The 23,636-nt window shown below is 53.5% G+C and overlaps 1 protein-coding gene and 1 long non-coding RNA gene across 2 annotated transcripts in view; one reads left to right on the top strand and one right to left on the bottom strand.

The window, feature by feature from the left end:
• Positions 1-2,556, bottom strand: part of Timp2 (TIMP metallopeptidase inhibitor 2) — a 46,879-nt gene extending 44,323 nt beyond the window's left edge. Inside the window, exon 1 of the mRNA XM_050140125.1 lies at positions 2,218-2,556. Coding sequence (XP_049996082.1) covers positions 2,218-2,347 — 130 coding nt within the window. The 5' untranslated portion in view covers positions 2,348-2,556. The remainder of the gene's footprint in view (positions 1-2,217) is intronic.
• A 7,117-nt stretch (positions 2,557-9,673) lies between these two features.
• Positions 9,674-14,348, top strand: LOC126500290 (uncharacterized). The gene is made up of 2 exons (XR_007591300.1): positions 9,674-10,962; positions 12,796-14,348. It is a non-coding gene; the product is annotated as an uncharacterized lncRNA (long non-coding RNA).
• Positions 14,349-23,636: the final 9,288 nt, after the last annotated feature.

The raw sequence follows: 23,636 nt of genomic DNA on the forward strand, positions 1-23,636 counted from the left end.
TCACAAATCTGTATCAGTTCCAGGAGGACAGAACCCTGCAAGCAGGCCAATACTGGCAGGGTGGGTTCACTGCAGTTCCCTACCCTAGGGTGTCAGCCACTTTTCAGTCCACACTGGTCAATCCTGAGAGGGGTGGGTAGGGCTAACACAGGACACCCTGGTTGTGCTGACTTGACAGTGTCCCTCCTACAAGTCCACAACCACCAGACCCATGGATATAACCCTCTTGGGATGTCTCTGCTGATGTAATCAAGTCAAGATGGGTTCAAACAAACACTGAATCCAGTGGTTTGTGTCCTGGCTCGTGTCCTTGTAAGAGGGGGCATAACTGTATGTAGACAAGAAGAGGAAGGGACTCACCCATTATCTCCCCCACCAAAAAAAAAAACACTAAGGAATATTGGAGTGCCACCCTCCAAACCGGGAGGAAGGCCTGGGCCACCAGCCCTGCCAGCACCTGGATTTTAGGCTTTGGAACTCCTGGATCACAAGACAGTCAGTTCCATTGCTTTGGGGCATCCATTTGTGGACATCTATCCCAACAGCCACAGGAGACATAGCTCTGCTATGGGATTGGGCCACTGTGCTGAGATGAGTTCAATGTCTTGGCTTCACGGTGACTTAGATGCAACACTTTGGACAGCAATGCTGGGAAATCTAGGCAGAGGAGAGCAATGTGCAGGCAGGAAGGGGCCTCTAGGCACAGAGGCATCAGACCTCTGATCCAGACGGACTAGCGTGGCTCCCAGCCTGTTGCTGTCTTGTCTGGGCTAAGATAGAAGAGTCTAAGCATCCCCCGACTTGCAGCTAGCAGTGTGGGCGTCCCGGGTCAGCTCTTTCCTACCAGGCCCCTGTGAACCAGGTCTCCGAGTCCTGCCTACTGCTTTTCTCTGAGTTCCCTACAACTTGCTGATAGGAAGTGAGGTCTCTACAAAGGGGCCTTACACAACTGTACCCCCAAAGGATGGCCCTGAGGAAACACACTAATGATTCCCTGATTGGAAAAGACTCCCTCAACCCAAAATGTTGCTGTTCATCAAAGCTCAACTGGACAAAAGATCCCATTTTCCTCAAATCAGACTGCATTTGCAAACCACTCCACAAACACACCTCACGCCCTGCGCCCAGGTAGGCTGAGTTAAGGAGCCCCATAGATAGGATCAGCTCAATACCCTCCAAAGAGCTAACCAGGGTGGGGCAAGGAGCCACAGAAAAGGGCATCAAGAGGGCGTTTCTGACACCTGGAGAAACAGGCACTGGCTTCAGTCTGTGTGGGAGAGGGGTACAGGACACTCAGACAGCTGGAACATAAAAGCCAAACCCACAGGGAAGGTGGAATAGGCACCAGAACCTCACCTGCTGGATAAGGGAGTTTGCCCAGCGCTGGAGAGGCCTGGGGGGGGGGGGTCAACTCCAAGTGGAGCCTCCCACTGTTACCAGTTTTTCCAGGACCACATAACTATCTATGTACCTCCTACCTGGCCAGCGAGCACCCACTCTTTGGGTCAAGGAGTCCTGAGGTTAACATATATGCTGGGCAATCTAAGCAGCCATATAATCCCATGACTCTCATAATCATAATAATGTCACCTCCCAGGCCGTGTGTGTGTGTGTGTGTGTGTGTGTGTGTGTGTGTGTGTGTGTACATTCTCGGAGGGAGGGGGAAGTCAACAGCAGCAAATACTCCGGCTCTGGACCCTGCTTGGCCCTGTTGGTGCGGCCTTCCAGGGGACACGCAGCAGGGAAGTGGACTCCAGCAGCTTTCCTCAGTCCCTCTGAGCTCACGGGATCAGCGCAGGGGCCTTCCATTCTGCCCTGCTAAATGCAAAAACTCCCCAATGGCTGCAGAGAAGCCCTCCTCACACAGCCACCCCCTCACCTGTGGAAGTTTCTTCCCGGGGTTTCTAGTCCTTTAGCCACTGCACCCCCGTGTGTCCCCTACTCCCCGCCCCAGCATTGGCATCCCAGGGAGGCCGCCTGCCAACACCCAAGCGTTCCCTGGCTCCCTTTCCTGGGGCCGGAGCTGCTGCGGAATTTCGGTGGAATTTTGAGGTCGCCAAGCATCTCCCAGCTCATAGAGAGAAAAAGAAAGAGAAACGGGGGAACGGGGGAGGGAGAAAGTGCGCTTGGGGCGTTCAGTTGCAGGATGGCAGAGGGAGCCCCAGCCAGCTGCACCGGCAGGGAGGTGGGCCGCGCGAACCGGGTACAGCCGCTTACCTACGTCTGCATTGCAAAACGCCTGTTGCGGGTGCACCGGGGAGCAGCTGCAGGCGTCGGCCCGGCGCAGCAGCGTGGCCAGCAGCAGGAGGCCGAGCGCCAGCCGAAGGCTGCGGGCCGCGGCGCCCATGGCGCGCTGGGGGCCTGTGTCCGGCTGCTGTGGCGCGGGCTGGGGGGCCGGGCACGCCCCTCCTCACCTGGCCCGCTCCCCCGCGCAAACTTTCTGTCCTCTTTGTGTAGGGGGGAAGCGGCGAGGGGAGGGCGCGGGGCAGTGCACCCGGCGGAGAAGAAAGAAGCTGGGGGGCGGCGAGCGAGCGCAGCCCGGCTCGGCTCCTCCGCTGCCTTCTATGGCTGTGTTTGCTGCGGGCTCGGGCCGAGCCGCCGTTTTATTGCGCTCCGAGGATCCTCTGCTCCTCCTCTCGGTGGCTGGCGGCCAGTGCAGGCCGGGCGCTCCCAACAGCCCTCCTCCCGCGCCGCCAGCCCTCCCCAGAACCCCGGCTTTTGTTGTGCCCAGCCTGGCACGGCTCTGGGCTTCCCGCACCACCTGGCACGCTGCGCCACAGGGCCACGCGCGCTGCGTACCTGACTGCCCGCTGAGGCCGCACCCACGTAGCCCCGGTTACCCAAAAGGACGGCTGTGCGGTGTGTTTCGCCTGATGGGCCCTGACTCTGGGTGGAATTCAGGCCTTGTCCCTCAAGACCACCAGGCCGCCCCCCACCCCTCATGACCTCCGACCCAACCTTTTCCTCCAGCCTGGCTCCCAAGTTCTTGACTTTTCTTTCTACAAGGGTAAAGTGTCTCTGCGGCCAGTGTCACTCCCATTCGCCCCCTTCCATGGAGAAAAGTGGAGCACTTGGAGGCCTTAGGATTTCAAGCGTCCTTGGCTAGTTGTTAAAGGGAGTCTGGGGTGTGGTTATGATGGACAAAAGAGGATATAACTGGCCAGACTGGAGAACAGCAATGGACGCTTGAAGTGGGCCTAGGGGCCAGCAAGCATTGCGGAGTTACCTTTCCCCGGAGGTGCGTTGAGTAAGCATGTCTGTGTTCGAGGAGAGACCGAGGAGCTAAAGGCTGAAAGAGAACAGGTGATAGGTGGCCTGGCCGTGCCTGCTGCACAGGGACCTTTGCCTTCAGATGTTCATCATCAAGGTAGACAAAAATGGAGGAAAATGGCACAATTAAAGAGCAATGGCAGCCAGGCACAGCGGCACACACCTCTCATGCCAACGCTTGAGAGGCTGAGAAAGGAGATTTGACCTGAGTCTGAGGTCAGCGTGGTCGGCACTGAATTTCAAGCCGGCCTAGACTACATAAGGAGACCCCCGGCTCAAACCTGGGGTGGGCCGGGCCTAGAAGTAAAGGAGGCTGGAAAGGTGGCTCGGCACTTGAGGTGCTTGCTGTATTCGCTAAGGACTGGAGTTCGATTCCCTGCACCCAGCCTGGGTGATCCACAACTGCCTGTAACTCCAGCTTCCACCAGTATCCTGTGTCCCCGGCCGCCAAGGGCACCTGAACTCACGCGCACATAGTTAAAAAGAAAAAGTACAATTTCCCGCTATAATATGTGGTGTGGATCTGAGCCAGGGAATGCTGGGAAACATGAGAAGAATGGAAAAGTCGTTTTTGCTTCAGAGACAGGCAGTTCAGACAGATGTCAGACAGGGTGGCTATTTTTAGCACCTTGACAAATCCGAAGCCATTTTTTGACTGTTGCTAACCTAAAATAGAGTGGTGTCATCCATCAAGAGATGCCTGGGGCTGACTTTTTCAAAGTAGGATTGGGGGACCATGGAGATGGATCAGTCAGTGAAATGCTTGCTGTATAAGAGTGAGGACCTGAGTTCAACTCCCAGAGTCCACATAAAAGCCCGTCTTTGTGGCATGTGATTGCAATCCCAGCACCGGGGAGGTAGAAGCAGGAGAGTTCCTGCAACTCTTGGCAGCCAGCCTAACCTCTCAATCTGAGGTCTCCATGAGAGACCCTGTCTCAAAAAAACCACGGCCAATAGAGATGACCAGCACCGAAGGGTACTTGATGTTCTTCTGGACCCTGAGTCAGTTTCCCAGTACCCACATCAGGTGACTCACATTGCCTGTAACTCCAGTTCCAGGGAATCCAATGCCCTCTTCTGATCTCATCTGCCTCTGACAAGCACATGACGTTCATTTACACACACACACACACACACACACACACACACACGCTCGCACATACACACACACACCGCTCACATACACACACACGCTCGCACATACACACACACACACACACGTACGCACACGCTCGCGCATACACACACACATTAAGCAACAGGCAGATGGCCACTGAGCAAGAACAACTGAAGTTGGCTTCTGCTATCCATCCACTCCTGAGAGCACACACACACACACAGTGGCGGGGGGGGGGGGGACAGAATACAGTTGATTCAGAAAGTTATTGCATGTCAGCTGCCTGTAGCCTCTTTCTTTCCATCTTCTGTTGTTATTGCAAATGAGGAAAAACTGCTGTGGATTTTGTAAATCTGAAATAGTTTCTAAGAGAACTTAGGGGCTGGGTAACTTAGGCACCGTCTCTTAGAGTTTCAGGCACAGCCTAAGCAGGGGTCAAGTGTGGAAACACCTCAGATGTACAGATTGAAGGTGTCATGAGAAAGGACCAGGGCCATTGCTTGGTGGGCAGGGGAGGATACAAGGACCTAGGCTACAACTGGGGGGCTATCCAGTGGTGTCTCCGATCTGTAGCCACTCTCCTGCACCACCATCTCCCCCTCCCCGCACCCCGTGAGTCATCTCCATCCATGTGCAAGGTGATGACTTTCTCTTAACTTCTATTTATGGGGCCAAAGAAATGGCTCAGTGGTTAAGACCACTCGCTGTTCCTGCAGAGGACCTGGGTTCAAGACTCAGCACCCACACGGTGACTCACAATCTGTAACTCCAGTCCCAGGAAATCTAGTGTCCTCTTCTAGCCTCTGCTGGTGTCAGGCATGCACATGGTGCTCAGATACACACACAGATAAAACCACCTATACACACAAAATAAATAAATAAATATTTGAAAATATTCTTAGTTTTATTTTTTTGAGACAGGATCTCTCTCTATAGCCCCAGGTGTCCTAGAATTCACTATGTAGACCAGGCTGGTCTCGAACCCAGAGAGATCTACCTGTCTCTGCCTCAAATGCTGGAACTAAAGGAATGTACCACCATATCCAGATCTGTATTTTTAAATTTTTGGCTGTGCTAGGCATAGAACCAGGGCCTCATGCATGCTAGGCAAGTGCTATACCACTTGAGCCCCACCCCCAGCCAGATGCTGGTTTTCTCAGACACAAGTCGATCTATGGGTAAAATATGTGTATATATATTCATTTCTGGTGCAGGTAAACACCCCATGTCCATCCTCCCCTCCGTAGCTGTCTTCTCCAAACAGGATCGCATAAGGCAAACCTTTCCCTATCTCCAGGTCTAGCTTTCCTCTTGGCCCCCTTCCTTCCTCCGTTTCTCTGAGCACTGTTCCTACAGGTGATGGAAGTCCCACCACACCCCATTAGTGCAGTGCCAGGCAAACTTATCAAATGAGTACACCCCTAATTCTTTACCTCTCCTCTTGATGTGGGGAGACAGATTCCCCGGTCCTACTTTGGCCTGCTAGATAGTGCCTCAGGCCCTGAGGCTGGACTGTGCTGGCCTCACCGGAGTCAGTGAAGTACCGAAGAGACTAAGGAAGAAGAGTGGTGTCTGGAGCCGGGTCAGAGGGCTGAGAGAGGATGTGCGCAGGGAGGGTGGGAGCAAGAGGATGAGCATGTTCCGGGTGACGTGGGAGGGTTCCGAGAGGGACAGAGAGAAACAGGACAAGACAGCACGCTTCTTCTGGAAGGACAGGCAGGCAGGGCAGGAGCCTGCGAGCTGATAGTGGTAACTACATTATGTGCCTTCTCCGCCGATCTCCTAGGCTTATCTGCAAACTGATGATAATAGAAAACCTCCCTAACATCATGGTGTGTGGGGTACACAACTGTGATGTCAACCGGATGGGCTGGGACAGGGGAACGGAATATCAAGTCATCTTCATTACTCAGTGAGTTTAAGGATACCGATCCCCACCAAACAAACAAGTAAAACCCTCCACCCTCCTAGATGGACGTGGCGGCACACACATGTAACCCCAGAATTCAGGAGGTCAGGAGGAGTGCCATGAATTGAGGCCAGTCTCAGTTACAGCGAGGCCCCCATCTCTGGAAAGGCAACAACAACCTGAAAACCAGGGGCTGGAGAGATAGCTTAGTGGTTAAAAGCTTTTTGTTGCTCTTGCAAAGGACTTGGGTTTGGTTCCCAGCACCCAGATGGTGAGGTTTACAACTCTCCGAACCTTTAGTTCCAGGGCCTCCCATCTGCCTCTTCTGACCTCTGAAGGCCCCAGGCAGGCACATGATACACACACACACACACACACACACACACACACACACACACACACACACAACATATGCAGGCAAAAACACTGATACACACACAATAGAATGAATCAACCTTAAAACGTTAAAACAAGCCAGGTGGTGGTGGCGCACGCCTTTAATCCCAGCACTCGGGAGGCAGAGGCAGGCGGATCTCTGTGAGTTCAAAGCCAGCCTGGTCTACAAGGATGAGTTCCAGGACAGCTAGGGCTGTTACACAGAGAAACCCTGTCTGGTAAAATAAGACCAAACAGAAAAAAGAAAAGTTAAAAACCAACAAAGAAACAAATAAAACATGCATTGCATGAACGCGCATTCAAGGCTGTAAAGTTGGGGTGGCTGACTCCAGGTAGCCACAGCCCCAGGAGGCACCTGAGACCTACATAATAGAGCAGATGCCCTGATAACCAGGTCTAGATTCCAACTTACCTCCAGCTTCTGCCCTCATTCTGCCTGGTACCCACAGAGTACCGACTTCCCAGCTTCAGACCCTGCCCATCTTTCTCTTCTGCAATGGGAACCCACCTAGCCCCAGTCAAGAGGCCTAGACTAGATCAGGAGCCTTCTGGAGGCAGGATTAGCCCTTGCATGGGGCTTTGGTGTGCTCATGTTCCTTGGCTAGGGAGCTCAACAACGCAGAGCAACTACAGAGGAAAAATTGCTGCCCCAGCCCACCCCAACTCTCCTCTTCGGAGATGGGGCAAGAATGTGAGGTAAGAGCACAGTGGGCCTGGTCACTCCTCACTGTCACCATCAACCCCAGCCTCCTCAATCTCTCTTTTTTTGGGAGGTAGGGAGAAGAAATTGAGTCTCAGTTCTCTGGGATCCCAGGCTGGCCTCAAACTTGCTACATAGCTTAGGGTGGCCTTGAACTTCCAACCCTTTCCCAAGTGTTAAAATTCAGGTGTATGCTGCCATACCCTGTTAATGCAGTTCTGGAGCACGCTGAATGCTTGGCAGACACTTTCCAAATGAACCCCACCCTTAGTGTCCCGGGCTCTCTCCTGACAGATAGGAGGTGGCAATGCCAGTCAGGCCAACAAGCAGGAAATCCGTGGATCACAACACTAGGAACTATTACACTTGCAAGAGACTCCCAGCCCAGAGCTGGGGCCTGGAGCCATGTGGAGCCCCGTCTGCTCATCCCTCCCACATCTGAGCACACCCAGCAAACATGTGTTGGGTGGACCCAACACTGTCCAGGCCAGGAGGAAGCGCCAAGGCCACCTCCCTCATTTCTCCCAGGTAAACAGCATCAGCGTACCTCAGGGTGGAACAGGCACCCTGGTACTCAGGATGCGCCTGCCCCAGATGGGAAGCTCTCCATCTCAGGACCCACCCTGCACGTGGTGTTCTCTCCTCAGTGACAGCTTGAGCAGAGAGGAAGCGTCCCCCCCCCCCCTCTTTCCGTCAGGTTCCTGGAGAGCCAGACGCTCTTCTCAGACACTGGGCATCCAAACTGGCCACACATGCCAAGGAAGTAGTTCCTGAGCCAACAACAGGAAGATGTAGAAGCAGTTGTGGGGGAGGGGTCTTCTTGAGCAGGACTTGTGAGCTGGAAGAGGCTGCTGGGGAGATGGGCATGGGTTCACGGGTCTGGTTCTCTGGGAGGAGACTGTATTAGTGTGACCTGGGATTCCCATCAGTTCTGCGATGTTCCTCCCCGCCCAACCGGGCATCAGAGTCTTGGCCACATCAGGCAGGTGGGGTCCACCCTTTTGGTGGGGCTGTTTACTCAGGACATTCCAAGGCTTACAAGATGGTGAGTTAACACTGCCTGGACCTGCAGACAGACTACAGCCCTGCCTCAACCCAACAGTTGCGTGCTGTATGCACGCGAGGGCATTTCCACAGAAGTCTCCTTTCTTTATTCACACTCTCCATTTGGAGACTGGCCCCTAATGATTGGCGTGCTGAGGCTCCAGGGACACAGTGGCTTTGTAAATGAAAGACTCTGCCTTGAGAGGGTAGAAACTGAGACCCTCCAGCCTTCACATAAATACTGTCCCATGCACGTGCTGAACTCTCTCTCTCTCTCTCTCTATCTCTATCTCTCTCACACACACACACTAAAATTGGTCGATGGACCGACTGATTGATGATTGATTGATTGAAAGAAAGACATGGCTACAAATTTTGGCCCTGCGTAAAGTGAGGAGCAGAATCCTGAGGAGCAGGCTTCTGTTTTGCAGAAGAAATAACCACTTTGGAATAATCCAGGGACCCTGAGCCCCAGGCGGGAGTCCTGCTCTACACTATCCATGCCGGTCAGGGACAGAGGGGAGGTAAGAGATACAGGGATTAACTTAAAAAGCTGGGCATGGTAAGATAGTGTCTCTAATGTTCCAATTCTGTGACCCTGAACATCTCTAATCTGAACAGATAGATGTACACTGAGTGTTCTGGTTATCAGGAGCTGGGGGTGGAGGGGGATTTCTGTCCAGCTCTGGTAATCAGGTGAAGATGCCAGCCGGCAGTGACAAGACACCCCTTCCAGACCATAGAGCTATACTCTCTAGGGCAGTGGGAAAGGCCTTGGCCACAGAAACACCCACCTTTTTTTTTTTTTTTTTTTTTTTTTTTTTTGCTCTGGGCCCACAGGTCCCTTCAGCTTTCCTCCTACCCTGTCCCATACATCTTTAAAGTGACAACTTGGCATCTCCCACAACCCAGCTGCCTGTCTCTCTCCCGGGCAGGCATCTCACAAACCCATGAGCCCAGCATTCCGTGTCCACTTTAGCCAATTCGGGGGGGATGTAGGTGCCGGTGCCGGGTGCCGGCAGCCAATGTGAGGCACAACTTCCCAGCAGCAGTTCCGCCCCCACCTACATGGGTACAAGGACTCCAGACAGGAAGGGAGGGCAAAACAGAGAGAGGGAGGGAGTGTGTCCTGGAGGGGAACAGGAAGCCCTGTTGATGACTGGCCCCAAAGCATTGCCACATAGCTCTGTGCTGGTTGGGTCAGCATCCCAGACTGAGGAAGGCTGGTGTGGCAGCTTCAGCCTGTGCCGGCTGGCTTCACAGGGACCTTGCAGGGTCAGGTCTCTCCTCTTGGGTTTTCAGGGCTTTCATCCTAAAACGAAGGCAAAGCCAGGGATCCCTGCCCTCTGTCCAGAAAGTAGAGCAGGCTCCTGTAGCTTTGGATTCTTAAGAGTGTGTGGCTTCCCTCCCCTCTCTTCTGGCTCCCCTCTGCCTGGGCTCTGGGGGACCCTCTAGACCACTTCAGTGCAGCACTCAGGAATGTAGATGAAGCAGGAGTGGATGCCCTGGGACTTGCTGCTCTCATTCCCTCAGGCCCAGGCTATTTCCGCTTGGCCCTGGGCATGTGGTCATGTGCTTTTACTCATGAGCGGTTTGTGATGAAAACCCTGTGCCCCTCTCGGCTGCCTTTCCCCAGGAAGCAGCCTCAGCTAGCAGGGAGGGGGGGTCAGAGACCCAGAACTTACTGCCCAGCTCAGCAGGGGTTGCTTGGGAATGGTGGCTTCAGGTTCCCTGGCCTGCTGGTCAGGGATGGGAGGCTCAGAGGCTCAGGTTTCCCGCCACCATCCCCTGCTTCCTTTGGTGTTGGGGAGTGACAGCCTTTGGCCATGATGTCATTGCCTAATCCAAACAGAAGGGAGGCTGGGCTCCGTGGCAGGCTGCGGGCCAATGCTGAGTGCTGCAGTAAATCGCAGGGGCCAGGCGGTGATTAGGTCTGTGGAGAGAACCCACCCCTCCCTTCTCCCTGGTCCTCTTTTTCCTCTCCGGCTCCTGACTGGCCTTCCCTCCCTCCCTCCTCTCTTCTTGCTTCTCTAGAGATACTTTAGCTTCTCCATGACATCACTGCTCAGCCAGGAGTGCACAGGGCTATCACCTCTAGATTCAAAGTCTGTCCTGTTCCCTCTGGAGGAGCAGGCTCCTAGTAAAGAGATGGGGAAGGGAAGAGGGAGCGGGGCTTCTTGGAAAAGGAGGCATGGCACCCTTATGCTATTTCTCTGCTGTCTGAAGTCTGGCTCCTGGCTCCTTGGTTTTGCCTTGGCCTGCTCAACTCTTCCTGAGCTATGAAGGGCTGTTCAGCATCAAAGGCACAAGGGACCAAGTTCAGGACAGTGGTTGTCCATGGGTGCCTGGAACTTCCTGGAGAGAAATGGGCCCAGTGACTGTCCTGAATGACCCTGCCATATGGTTCTGTTCTGGTGAAATATGGCCTGGGAACAAAGCTAGTGTTCCCAGTGGTTGCTAGTCACCTGTCTCCTCGATTCCCTTCTCTGCTGGCTACGGAGCTAACGTCACCGAGGATGCTCACTGGTAAGTCATGGAATCTTACCATGTGATTCCAGTTGGTTCCCTGCAGAGGTGGGAGAGTGTCATGAGCTCTCCCTTGGCACCTGGCCATTTGGTGCTGTGGGGAGGCAGGGACCATCTGGGACAGGACCTCCTAGTCACTCTTGGTGCCTGTGCCCTGCACCATTAAATATCCCTTCTCTGTGAACCCTGCACCGGTCTCACACCTCCCCCCCCCCCCCAAATCCTGGCTAGCTGAATGTGATATAGACTGATCCGCTTGCAGAGAGGTGCCAAGCCGGGACTGCATGGTGACAGAGAGTGGCCTTGATGAGGTGTTCCGTGGCCCCCCACGTTGACCCTACTTCAGGCCGCTTGTGACCTATCTCATTGGTGAACTGTTTCCGATCTGTCTTTCCTACAGACTGCGTATTTCTTCTGTTTTGTTTTGTTGAGTCGGGGGTTCCTGGCTAGCTTGGAACTCACCGTGCAAACCAGGCTGGCCTTGAACTCACTGAGATCCACCGGTCTCCAGAGGGCAGGGATCACAAATATGTGCCCAGCCTCTGACTCGGTATCCTTTAAGGCTATAGATCAGAGAGTCTTCATTGCTTAAAAGTATGTCTTGGGCCCAAGTCATGTACCAGTGTTGTTCAGGAGCTGGGGCTGGGGATGAGGTAAAGGAATCCATCCTCTCTTGCAGCACAAACCACTGCTTATTAGGAAATAAAAAACATGGGCTTGGAAGATGGCTCAGCTGGTAATGTGTTTGGTAGGTGAATTTGGATCGCATGGAAAAGCAGAACATGGTGGCTGCGCCTGCAATCCCTGCACTGGGGAAGCAGACACAAGTATGTCTCAGGGTTTCTGGCCAGCCAGTCTACCTTAATCAACAGTTCCAGGTTCAGTGGGAGACCCTGCCTCCAAAAACAAGGTGGGGAGGGTTGAGGAAGACATCCCAATGTTGACTCTGGCCTACATGTGCTTGTGTATGAACACACACACACACACACACACACACACACACACAGAGTGAGGGAGAGAAAGAGAGAGAGGAGAGATGCTGAGTACGATGGGTACCATGCCAAGAGCCTCATAGGGCTGTTGCCTGGGAGAAATAATGGGTCGGAAGAGACCTGGGTTTGAGTCAAAGTCCTCCAGGTAGCAGGGTAGGCACCAGGGGGGCAGTGTGCTGGTTCAGATAGCAGGGTAGACACCCTTGGAGGGCTAGCATACTGGATGTGGAAAATCAGGCCCAGGAGCCAGGCTGGCTGTGAGGAGGGGATGGGGGTGGAGCCAGCGGTCAGCAGGGTCTGAGATGAGCGGTGGTGGAGAAGCCGGCAGCAGCTGTCGGTGGTGACTCACTGCGGAGCAGAAAGATTGGAAACACATGTTCCCTCCGAGAGGCGGGCGCCTTCATTACTCAGAGCTGGGGGTTTCTATAAAACCTGGGAGTCAACAGCAGGGGGTGGGGTGCAGTTGGCAGCAGGCAGCGGTGAAGCCCAGCTCGCTATCCCCACCTGAGGAACCACGCAACAAGACCACAAGAGGCACTCAGGTTCCATCTCTCAGTTGATCACCGCAGAGGATCACAGAGGCCAGGCTGGTCCTTGTGATCCACCCAAAGGAGGTTCTTTTGTGGCAAATATCAAATATCATAGTTTCGTTAAAAAATATGTGTATGTGTGTGAATCTGAGCTCCCCCTTAGAGCCTACCTAGCAAGGCTCCTCCCCACCTGCATTCTCCCTAAGTGCTTTCCTGCACATCCATGGCCCTGCACCCCTGTCATGTCCCCCATCCCGTCCCAGGGCCACACCCGTAGTTCAAATCCTTCCTTGTGGTTGTTTCCTCTGCAGGGCCTGTTTTCCACCTGAGTGCAGTGGAGGATCTGGTAGGGGCAGCTGACTGTCACATACCTGGCTGCATGGCTGCGGCCACATCTTTGCCAGGTGTACAGAGTCCTGGGGTCTGGGGGATACATCTGTATGAGTGGAGTGGAAGAGGACTCCAGAGAGATAGCCATCCCCCTGCCCCCGCCTCAGGAAGCTCCAGGGTGGAAAGGAAGACAGTCAGCCATGACAGCCTGTCTAGGAGACCCTAGCCCGCTTGGACTCTCCCAGAACGGAAGAAGCTCTCAAAGTCGGGCCCCAGAGGACATGCCATATTTTCTAACCTGATAGCCCTGTGCCTGAAGCTTGAGAGAGGTCTGTTCCCTGAAGGTGTTACACAGCCCCACTCCCCAAGGCTTCTGATCTCCCCAGCCCTGGTGGAGAGGGGAATCCAAGTCTAGCCAGCAGCCGCCCCAGGCTGGAGTGTCACCTAGAAGGCGTGTAACAGCCTGGGCTGTTGCTTTCATAGTGGCTTCCAGAGAAAATACCACTTTCAGGTTCTCCGTGAGCTGAGAGGGAAAACAGCACCCTGTGGGAGGGGAAGGGAGGCTTGGCTTTTCCCAAGGGCCCAGAGACTCCAGGATACAACTGTAACCCTTGGCCTGCTTGGCAGAGGACAAACACAAGAGCTCTCTGTGTGTGAGACAAGCTCAGCTTCCACGGCCGAGTGGACGCACCAAGCCTCCCGCTCTCCTCACGGCTGTAAGGTGTCAGTCTACTGCCCTGAGGAGCCTTGATGTAGCAGCCACCGCTGTGAGCGCAGTTCTGGGATGTAGGAGCACGGATGGGGACCTCATCACTACCTAGAGCTACAGAGAAACTCTGTTTCAAAAAACCAAAATAATAATAATAATAATAATAATAATAATAATAATAATAATAAGGAAAAGGAATGTGGACTGGGGTTTTGAAAGTTGAGTTGTTAGAAAGTCAGAGACAGGAAGCTGTCCCTGGAAGAATGGCAGACAGCTCGCCTAAAGCAGGGAGGAGGGGAGCATCCATGCAAGGGCAGGCTGATGGGTGTGGTGGATGGGCATGGTGGAGGGGCCTGATGAACCGAGAGGTTGATGGGCATGGATAGGGAGACTGATGGGCAGAGCCCTCTGTGGGAGCCCATGTGGGGCTCAGTTTCCATCTGGAGTCCATTCTGACTTAAAAGTCATTTGAGGTCAAGCTTGCCTGCCCTGCTTCTTCCAATAACCTTGAGGGCTGTGAGAGACTTCTTCTGAGTTAGCCCATGGGAAAGAGCATTGTGCCCGTGAAAAAGAACATCTTATCTCGTAGAAAGAATACTGCTGACGCCAAACCTCAGGAACATCAAGATAGAAAGTGAGGCTGCTCCCGAGCAGCACGCGTGAGTTGGAGAGGAGGCTGCTCACTCAAGGACAGGAATGTCCTGTGGTTAGATACTGACTGACCGGCTGTGCTTTGTTCCTCTGCCTTTGCATATAAGCAAATTCTGAAGTAAACTCCGGGCTGTTTGGCTGTTTCGGCATGACCAAACAGACCTCCCGATTCCATCCTGTGTTTTCTGTCTCAATTCCTTTCATCTGACACTTCCTTAGCCTTAACGACCCCCAATCCAGGAACCCTAGCTGACTTGGTAGGAGCTGGCTCCTACAGGCCTCTTCTTAGAAGCTGATGGGGAGGTGAGGTGGCGGCAGGGGACATGAGAGCTGGTGCCCAAGGGTAGATACCCACTTTCCCCAGCTCTGTCCTGCCAGAGAGTTCCAGGAGCAATCCCAGCGCTTGTCAGGGGTTGAAGCGCTGGTCAGGGGTTGAGGTGGGATGGAAGAGGACTAAGTACAGGATGTGGGACAAGACAAAGTTTCAACGCAATGCCTTTCAGACACTGCCTGTAGCGTCACAGAGGGCTCCATGTTCTCAGCTCTGCCCTCTTCTGGGCACCTGGACATTTGTATCCAGCTCTTGTCTTTCCCATCCCTAAGCTGGTTCCTCAGACCCTGAACTCTGTGTCCTAGAGAGTCAGAGAGTAGTGCAATATGACAACAACCTTTCCGATCGACACCATCACGACCAACTCCCCAGGACAAGAAAACACAGGAGCCTTTATTATGGCTTACACTAGTCCTGCCCGCAGAAGAGTGGGCAGTGGGCTTGGGGGCCATTCTCTGGATCACTGGGGAGGGAGGAGTCACGGGAGGAGGGAAGAACAGTGTCTGAACGGCTCAACTATGTTCATAGCAGCAGTATTCGTCACATAGGAAGGTGAAAAAAACAAGATCTCCTGAGTAAATTGGGAGTGCGGGGGTCACGGGAGAGGGTGAAAGGGGAGGGGGAGAAAGAGACGGAGCAGAGAAAAATGTATAGCTCAATAAAAACAATTAAAAAGGAGGAAAAAAAGAACCGTGTCTGGGGTCATGTGGTGCCTCCTGCTTATGATTCTAGCACTTGGAAGGTATAGGCAGGAGGACCAGGAGTTCATGGTCATTCTCGGCTACCTAGCCAGCTTGGGCTACATAACATCCAGTCTTACAGAACACAGAACCGAGCTCCTCACACTCAGGCAGGGCTTTGCTGGAAGACTACAAATGGAAAGTTGAGGTATCTGCAGGGCGGGGGAGGAATGGCAGCAGTCAAAAGCAGTCAAAAGACAGAGAGAACTGATTTGGGAGCCACTGGGGCAGGAGGTGAAGGCTAGGGCAAGCAACCACTGTGGATCCCAAAGAGAGATAAGAAGAGGAAGGAAGAGGCAGAGTTCTGCAGAGTTCTGAAGGCAATGGCTTCAGTCGGTGCTTATTACGTCATCTTTCTGTCCGTTTGCCTCCCAGGTGGAACAGCCTGGCTTGGAACTCCGCATCCTCCGCCTCTCCTTCCTGAAGGCTTGCAACTCCACATCCTCTGCCTCTCCTCCCCCAAAGGCTTAAAACTCCACATCCTCCGCCCGCCTCTCCTTCCCAAAGGCTTGGAGCTCCGCATCCTCCACTCGCCTTGACTTCCCGAAGGCTTGGATTAATAATGTGTGCCGTCACCACCACACCCAGATGAGAAATTTTACTTCATGTATATGTAGGGTTTTTTTTTTTGTCTTTTTCTGCAGGCAAGTATGTATATGTGCCACGTCTGTGCCTGGTGTTCACAGAGATAGAAAGAGGACATTGGGCCACCCGGAACCATAGATACAGATGGTTGTGAGCCACCATGTGGGTGCTGGAAAGTGAACCCAGGTCCTCTGCAAGAGCAGCAAATGTTCTTAACCATTGAACCAACTCTCCCACTTCACTAGCAGAGAATTTATCTTGGTGTTTTGAGACAAGGTCTCACCTACCCCAGGCTGGCTTCTCACTATGTAGCCCATGATTGTCTTGGAATCTTGACCTTCCTGCCTCAGCCTCCCAAAGGCAAGATCAAGGTACATTTTAAATTATTCATTTTATGACAAGCAGATTAATTTTTAAAAGCAGTTTTAGGTTTACAGAAAATTAAGCTGGCAGTACCCAGTTCCCGACTGTCCCCTGCACAGTGGGTCCCTCATACTGTTTGCCTCTCTTTATATGGTAATATATTGTGCACAACAGTTCCCATATGGGCATGTTAGAGCCCCTCAGCCTCTCCAGGCTGTTCTGTGGGCTCCACCAGGTTCTGAAGACATGGAGTCACTTTGTCAGTGTCTCTCAGAGGATATCACTGTCCCTAAATGTCATTCGTGAGCACCTTTGATGTCCCTGCAGGGTGAACGATGCTCACTTGGGGGGAGCTGCAGCATCCCAGCTTCAGCAGCTCCTGCCAGGTGCTCCCCTGATCCATTGGAGTGCCAGGAATCCCTCATGGGGCTCCTCAAGATTCCTGCGGGCTGTGGGCTAGCAGGCTAGCTCTTCCTCCCTCCTCAGGCACTGATGCAATGGAGAACCGTGAAGGGAGACAGGCAGCCCTCAAGGCCAAGGCAGGGCCTCCTTTCCTCCTGATAATGCAGCCCACAACCTCTGTCCATCCCCATCTTAGTCCTGCAGCTGTGCAGAGGACAGCATCCGGCCAGCGGCTAGCTGCCATCTGCACCGGCTTCAGGAAATGACTCTTCACTGCCTGGCACCTGACTGCTACCAAGTGTTTGTTGCAAGTCCCCAGCAGAGGCCATGTCCTCCAGTGGCAAGCAAACACCAGGGCGAGTCCTGGAAGGGGCCCAGGGCAGAGCTGTTCTCACTGTGTGAGACTGGACAGCTGTGCCATAGGACAGCTGGTCTTCCCAGGGTCAGGAGCCTCAAGCTGCCCACCTGTCTTGACAGATGTGGTATCTACGAGCCACTCTGCCTCCTGGAAAATGACCTCCACCCCCACAGACCCCCTGTTATTCCTTAATGCTAGCTTCAGATTTTTGGTGAAGTGTCTGACCCCCAAAGTGAGCCTCCAGGACCCCACTCCTTCCCAGAGACCAAGGGCTGCCCAGCTTCCACACAGAGGAGAGCCCAAGTCCCAGGCTAGGAAAGCGGGGCAGTGATTACTCTTGTACCAGCTGTACAAGCATGGTCCCTAGAGCCCGTACGAAGAAAGCTGATGTGGTGGCATGTCCTGCACTGGGTGAGTGGACACACGTGGGTCCCTGGGGCTCCCTGGTCGGACAGCCTAACCAACTTGGTTAAGTTCCAGGCCAGTAAGAGATCATATCTGAAAAAATAATGTGGGCTTCAGGCTTCTACATACCATGTGAACATATGTGCACCTACAGACATGTGTATTTGCAAGTGCACCTAACTATGCACACTCATGCATGCACACATATGCACACAGGGTTCTAGGCAAAGAGCATTGTGTGTACTGACAGTGATTGTGTCAGGGACAGCCCCTGAGGACGAGAGGACATTGCAGGTCAGGGTATCATCTCCCTTAGGTCCCTCCCAAACACTGTCCCTGCTTAGGGAGGACTGCCTTCCTGCTTGCACTGTGGACTCATTTTGCACACTCATTTGGCCTTGTGTGTCACAGTAGACCCTTCCAAACACACAGCCTGATTGGCCAGAAACCTGTCCAGTCAATTTTACAAAAGTTTGTTGTCTGTTTTTGTGTTTTGTTGTTTTGTTTTCTTGGAGACAGGGTCACTATGTCGTCCTGGTTGTCCTGGACCTCACTATGTAAACCAGGCTGGCTTCAAAATCGTAGAGCTCTTCCTGCCTCTGCCTCTCCCTCCCGAGTGCTAGGATTATAGGCTTGAGCCACCATGCCCAACCTAATAACAACTTTTGTTCAAGTAGAAAAAAGCCATTGCCAGGCGGGGTTAAACTCTATTTCTTACAAACAGTCTCCGGCTCTGTGTTTGTCTAGACTGGGGAGATGGCCTAGGGAAAAGCTGACTACACATCTGTCTAAACCACTCGCCCGTTCACATCTGGAGCACCCATCAGTCTAAACCACTCACCCGCTCACATCTGGAGCAGTTTCCAGACCAGATTTGAGAACCCCCGTCACCCATTCTGAGGAACCAGAGTGCAGACAAAATCTGGGCAACGTGGTGCACGAGTCTGAGAGCTGCTTCTGCGCTTGTGCTCAGAACCCCAGGCTGCACGTGCTGTGACCAGGGTAGCCTTCTGTCTCAAGAGCCGACTGGCGCATTTCTAGAAGGCACAGGTATTTTCTGAGGTTTTCTTCAGTCCTGCTCAGTGCTCCACGGAGGGGTGGGGGTGAGGAGTGCTCTGTGCTCCACCGAGGGGTAGGGGTGGGGAGCACTCTGCATCAGTGCTCCACGGAGGGGTGGGGGTGAGGAGTGCTCTGTGCTCCACCGAGGGGTGGGGGTGGGGAGCACTCTGTGCCAGTGCTCCACGGAGGGGTGGGGTGGATTTTTGAGGGTTAACTTTGACAAATGAAGTGAGGATAGCTGTGTGTGTTGGGCAATGGAAGATGACAAGGTTGTTTCACGGGGTCTATCTGGCCTCCTCTGGCCAACCCCATATCACAGCCCCCAGCAGCCGTGCCTCCCTTCAGCCAGGCCCCAGGTGAAGCAGTCTTGTTGCCCAGAATAGCCTTGCACCAGGATGGTCTCGAACCCTTGGGTTCAAGCTGTGCCCCTGCCTTAGTCTTCCACGTAGCTGGGACTACAGAGACACACCACTGTATCTGGCTCCTGTTCTTTTCTGGAATCTACCAACTCGGACCCTTTAGGGTGAGCTGAGTCACCCCTGGCTCCAGCAGTGACCCTGTCCCCTCTGCTGGCCTTGGTTTTGGGGTTTGCTTTTTGACCACAGCAGCACACTGGTTCGTTGGGCAGTGGTGGCTATGTCCCTCACATGGGCTCTTCCAACAGTGAGACCTGGGCTCTCCGCCCACCATGGGATCGCAACCCTACCCACTGAATCAGGCTGGCTTTTGTAACCACCCTGCCCAACAGAAGACAGTGAGGTGGGACTGTGACATCCGACATCAGGTTAGAAGGCAGCTTTTCTCTCTTGTTCTCCTGGAAGGGAGCTACGCCCCCCCCCCTCCCTCCTCTCACCTCTCCATTCCCGTTCTTCCTGGCCTCCTCTTTTTCCTTCTCCTTTTCCTCCTTTGTCATGGGCTTGGGACCTCTCTCCTGCTGTCCCCACTGTCTGGCAGGGTGAGGGTAGGTGAACCCCCAGAACACTTTTGGAAAAAGCTCTGACTAACATAAATGTCTAGACTTAGGTGATATGATAGATCCATGGTCCATCCACCGCCCTGGAAGAGACAGGACCTGGCCTCTGGTCTCTGGCCTCTCTTATGGAGCTCGGGGACCACAGCCTCTCCCACTATCCAGTAAGTCGTAGGTGTTCAGCACCCCCTAGTGCCAAGGCCAAGGAGCCCAGGGCAGAGCCTGTGCATTTGGAACTGGGAGCTGACTCAAGACAACTTAGTTTTCTGAGTTCCCAAACGACTTAGCTCCAAGCCACAGTCAGTACCCAACCCGGGCTCTGGAAACCCAAGTGACAGCCCTGCCCTTCACTCCATCCAAACTCACATTGCTAGCTTAGAGCCTGGCTCAAGGGCCTACTCCCTCGAGAAGCTCAGATCAGGACGAGTTGCTTCAAGGTGACCTGTGTGTTCCCAACATCACAGCCTGTTCAAGCTTCTTCTCTTGTATGTAAGCTGAAAGCCGCGCTCCATACAGTCATGTTAGAGATAAAGTCACACAGACTAAATAAATCCCAGGAAAACCACTATGTCACGTCGACAGACGCATGGTCCCTGCGGTGTGGTCGAATGGCGAATAGAGAGTCTTTGTTGGCTCAGCCCCCAGCATAACAGGCAGGTGGATCAACAGCAGGGGAGAAGGCAGGGTCACAGATGAACTAGGAGATGAACTAGGAAGAAACACAAAGAGGCCCCAGGGGAACTCTGGCTGAAGCTGGGCCAGGGGACAATGGGGCCACCTAGGGCTGGGTAAGCACAGACAGACCTCTAGGTCACTGCTTCTGGCTGAGCCATTGTGGTGGGCACTCATTGCTAACACTGAAGCTTGCAAGGCTACATATGGCCTAGGAGAGCTTGAGATAGATTTGAGTATGATTTATCACCCCTCTTCCTAGACTCTGCCCCGGGAGGTAGGATAACTGGGCTGTTGTTCCCTCAGATCCCAGAACAGGCTGGCACTTTCGAAGGCCTGGCCTGGAGCCCAGAATCTCTATGTGGTATCCCCCATCAGACCTGCTGAGCAAATATGCTGACCTGGGCCACCTGACAGTCTGAGGTAGCAAGGTCGCTACATCAGAACCACCACTCGGGAAGCCAGGTGGCTTCCTGTCACTATACCAGAACCGACATCTGGAGAGGCAGGTGGCTTTGGCTAAAGGGTGGGAGCTTAGGAGATGTCTTGTCTGATGGCCCAGTTTCTAGAAGTGGAGGTGACTTGACTCTGTAACCAAGACAGGACCTCAGAGCCCAGCCCCAGTCAGGCCATCTCCTAGCTAAAGAAAGGCCTCCTCACTAGACCCCAGGAAACAGAGGCATTTTTGTTTGTCCCATGCCAGCTGTTAGGATCTTCCTCCTCCTCCTTCCTCTTCCTCCTCCTCTTCTTCCTCCTGGTGCCTCTTCAGTCTCCCTGTTTTGGTCCCTTGGACTCTTCAGTGATGCTATAATCAAGCCCCCCAACCAACCTAATGACTCCAAACTGATTAAATCAATTTAAAATGCCTAACCTGTGGGAGCAAATATACACCTGAATTCTCATTACTCTCAATTCAGCTGGGAATCTAGGAGGGGCTGGGGCAGTGAACAGCTGCCAACTGTCACTGCACGGTAAGAGTAGTGGGTACGGTCTTTGCTTTTTACCTCGCCTGGGCAGCATGGGGATGCTCTAGGATCTTGGGACTCCACAGCTGCCCTCTGGCCTTCCCAGCCCCCAGCTGGCACCTCAGTATGTTTGATTTTGCCTAGACCATCTTAGGACACCTCCCTCCTCTCTTCTTGTCAGGCACAGCCTGAGGTATTCTTTGGGCAGAGCCAGGGCCATGTTCCTCCAGCTGAAACCAACGCATGCCCTCTCTCTGCTTCAGGCACATGGCTCTTGTCATGCCTGCTGTGTGTGCCTCTGTCAGGTCCCTGGTCCCTGTCCGAGTCTAAATGAAGTCTGTCTTTCTATCACCACGCTCCCCGGGATCCCCACCCACCCCAGCTCATTCACTGGGTCCTCCTGACACCAGTTAGCTACCCTATGAGCCGACTACAGAACCCACATCAACAGGACTCCCCACCCGGATGGCAGACTCACACGGTGGGCCCGCTGAATGCTGGGAGCTGGAGCTCCCCATGACCCCTTCCTCATAGCCAGGAGTTTTCTAGAATGCTGTCTCAGAACTTGGAAACACGTCTCTATGGCTAGTGGTATGTTTATAAAGGAGACCGGAGATTACAGACAAACAGGGACAAGGACACGGGGAGTTGTCAGGAAGGCTCCAGCGGGCAGAGAGTTTCTGCCCTGTGCAGTTTGGGATACGCATCCCTCCCAGCACCAGTGTGTGCCCTCGGGCCTGGGGCCTCTGAACCCTCTGGGTTCATCGTGTGGGGACGGTTGACTCAGTTGTGGTCCCTGGCTGTCTGTACTGACTCACCCTGGAGGCCAGGATACCACAGGGGTTCCAGCCCTCCACCAGTAACCACAGTCCCATCCCTAAGTTACCTGGGCTACTGAACCCCCTCATTTGCATAGGCTCAGGCAAAGTCCAAAGGGCCTCATGGAAAACCAAAACAGTCTCCTCCCATCTCCTCCTTGAGGACATTCTGAAGGCCTTCCTTGAGATGCTGTGCCGGGTGGCAGGAAGACTTAAATGTACCAGCCCTGCCAGTAGACAGATCGAGCCCTCCCTCAAGACCCCAGCTCTGCCCAGGCAGTCCTGGTAGGGTTTATTCCGAGCAGGGTGGAGGACGCGCACACAGACAAATGGACACAGGCCCCGGGTGATACCAAGCAAGGTAAGGACACAGTGTCCTCTATGGTCAACTCGCTCAGCTCTGCTCTGGTGCCCTCCAGTGGTTTTCTTCCAGACCAGCAGCTGACACAACAAACCAGGAGAACTCAGAGGTCTGGGAGGTCATTGCTGGGCCGCTCTGTTTAGGAGAGTAGGGAGTGAGCCAAAGCTGGGGGCGTGGTATGCATGGCTGTGTGAGTTTATATGCACCACATGTGTCCTGAAACCTCTGGAGACCAGGGGCAGCGAATCCCCTGGAGGTGGAGTTACAGAGGGTTATGAGCCACCATGTGGGTGCTGGGATTTGAACCAGAGTCCTCTGCAAGAGTAATATGCACTCTTGACCTCTGAACCTTCTCTTCAGTCCGGGCCTAGGAGACTTTGGAGAGAGATTTCACGGCAAGATGTGCAAGGCATTCATTTTCTTAGGGAGGTTCCCTAAGAGAGCCTCTTCTCTAGGGAGTCGTCACAGGCCCACCCCAGACTGCCATGTGGCAAAGAAAAGGGCTCCTCCTCCCTGCATTGCGCTGCCCAGAGAAGGAAAGGTGTCCTGGGAGGGGACTGAGGTCAGTCGGGGAAGGAGGCAGAGTAGGACGCAGACCTGCAGATCACCTGCACAGGAGGGCTCCAAAGGCTACTTGTTTCCATTTTTTCTTTTAAGATTTGATTAAGGATTTTTTTTTAATTCCATTGGTACAGGTGGCTATACAGATCACAGATGATAGATCATAGATCACAGATAGTTCATATATAGATCACAGGCCCTGGGGGAGAACCTGCTATTACTGTTCTGTTAAATGGCAATAGTATTTTTTTTTTTTTTGAGACAGGGTCTCTATAGGTAACCTGTTCACTAAGAAGACCAGATTGGACTTGAACTCACAGAGTTCTGCCTCCTGAGGCCTGGGATTAGAAGTGTGTACATAGTTTTATAGCCATAGATTAGTGCTTCTCTCAACCCTCCCGGAGAAGTTTCTTCTGCAGGAGATGGTGTTTAACGCATGTGGAGAATAATGGCACCGTGGCAACTTACAGAAGAATTTACTTGGGGTTTACAGTTTCAGAGGGCAGGGCAGGCGGGCATGGACCCGGAGTGATGGCTGAGACACAGAGAAAAGGCAGAGAGAGAGAGAGAGAGAGAGAGAGAGAGAGAGAGAGAGAGAGAGAGCGAGCGAGAGCGCTAACTGAGAATGGCATGGGCTTTTGGAACCTCCAAGCCTGCTCCCAGCACCATACCTCCCCAGCAAGGCGCATGCTCAGTCCTAGATGGGACATCTACACCACACCTCAGGAAGAGAAAGCAGAGTGTGAGAGTCATGGGTGTGAGGTTCTGGATGACTCCAAGGGAACACAGCAGGGCGCTTGCAAACACAGATGAAGTCACAGCAGTTGTGGCGACATGCAGGCCTGAGACAATCCCAGCAGGAAGAGGAGGTG

Source organism: Alexandromys fortis, unplaced genomic scaffold (assembly GCF_014885135.2).
Source record: "Alexandromys fortis isolate MF-2015 unplaced genomic scaffold, M_Fortis_MF-2015_v1.1 scaffold_39, whole genome shotgun sequence".
NCBI lineage: Eukaryota > Metazoa > Chordata > Mammalia > Rodentia > Cricetidae > Alexandromys > Alexandromys fortis.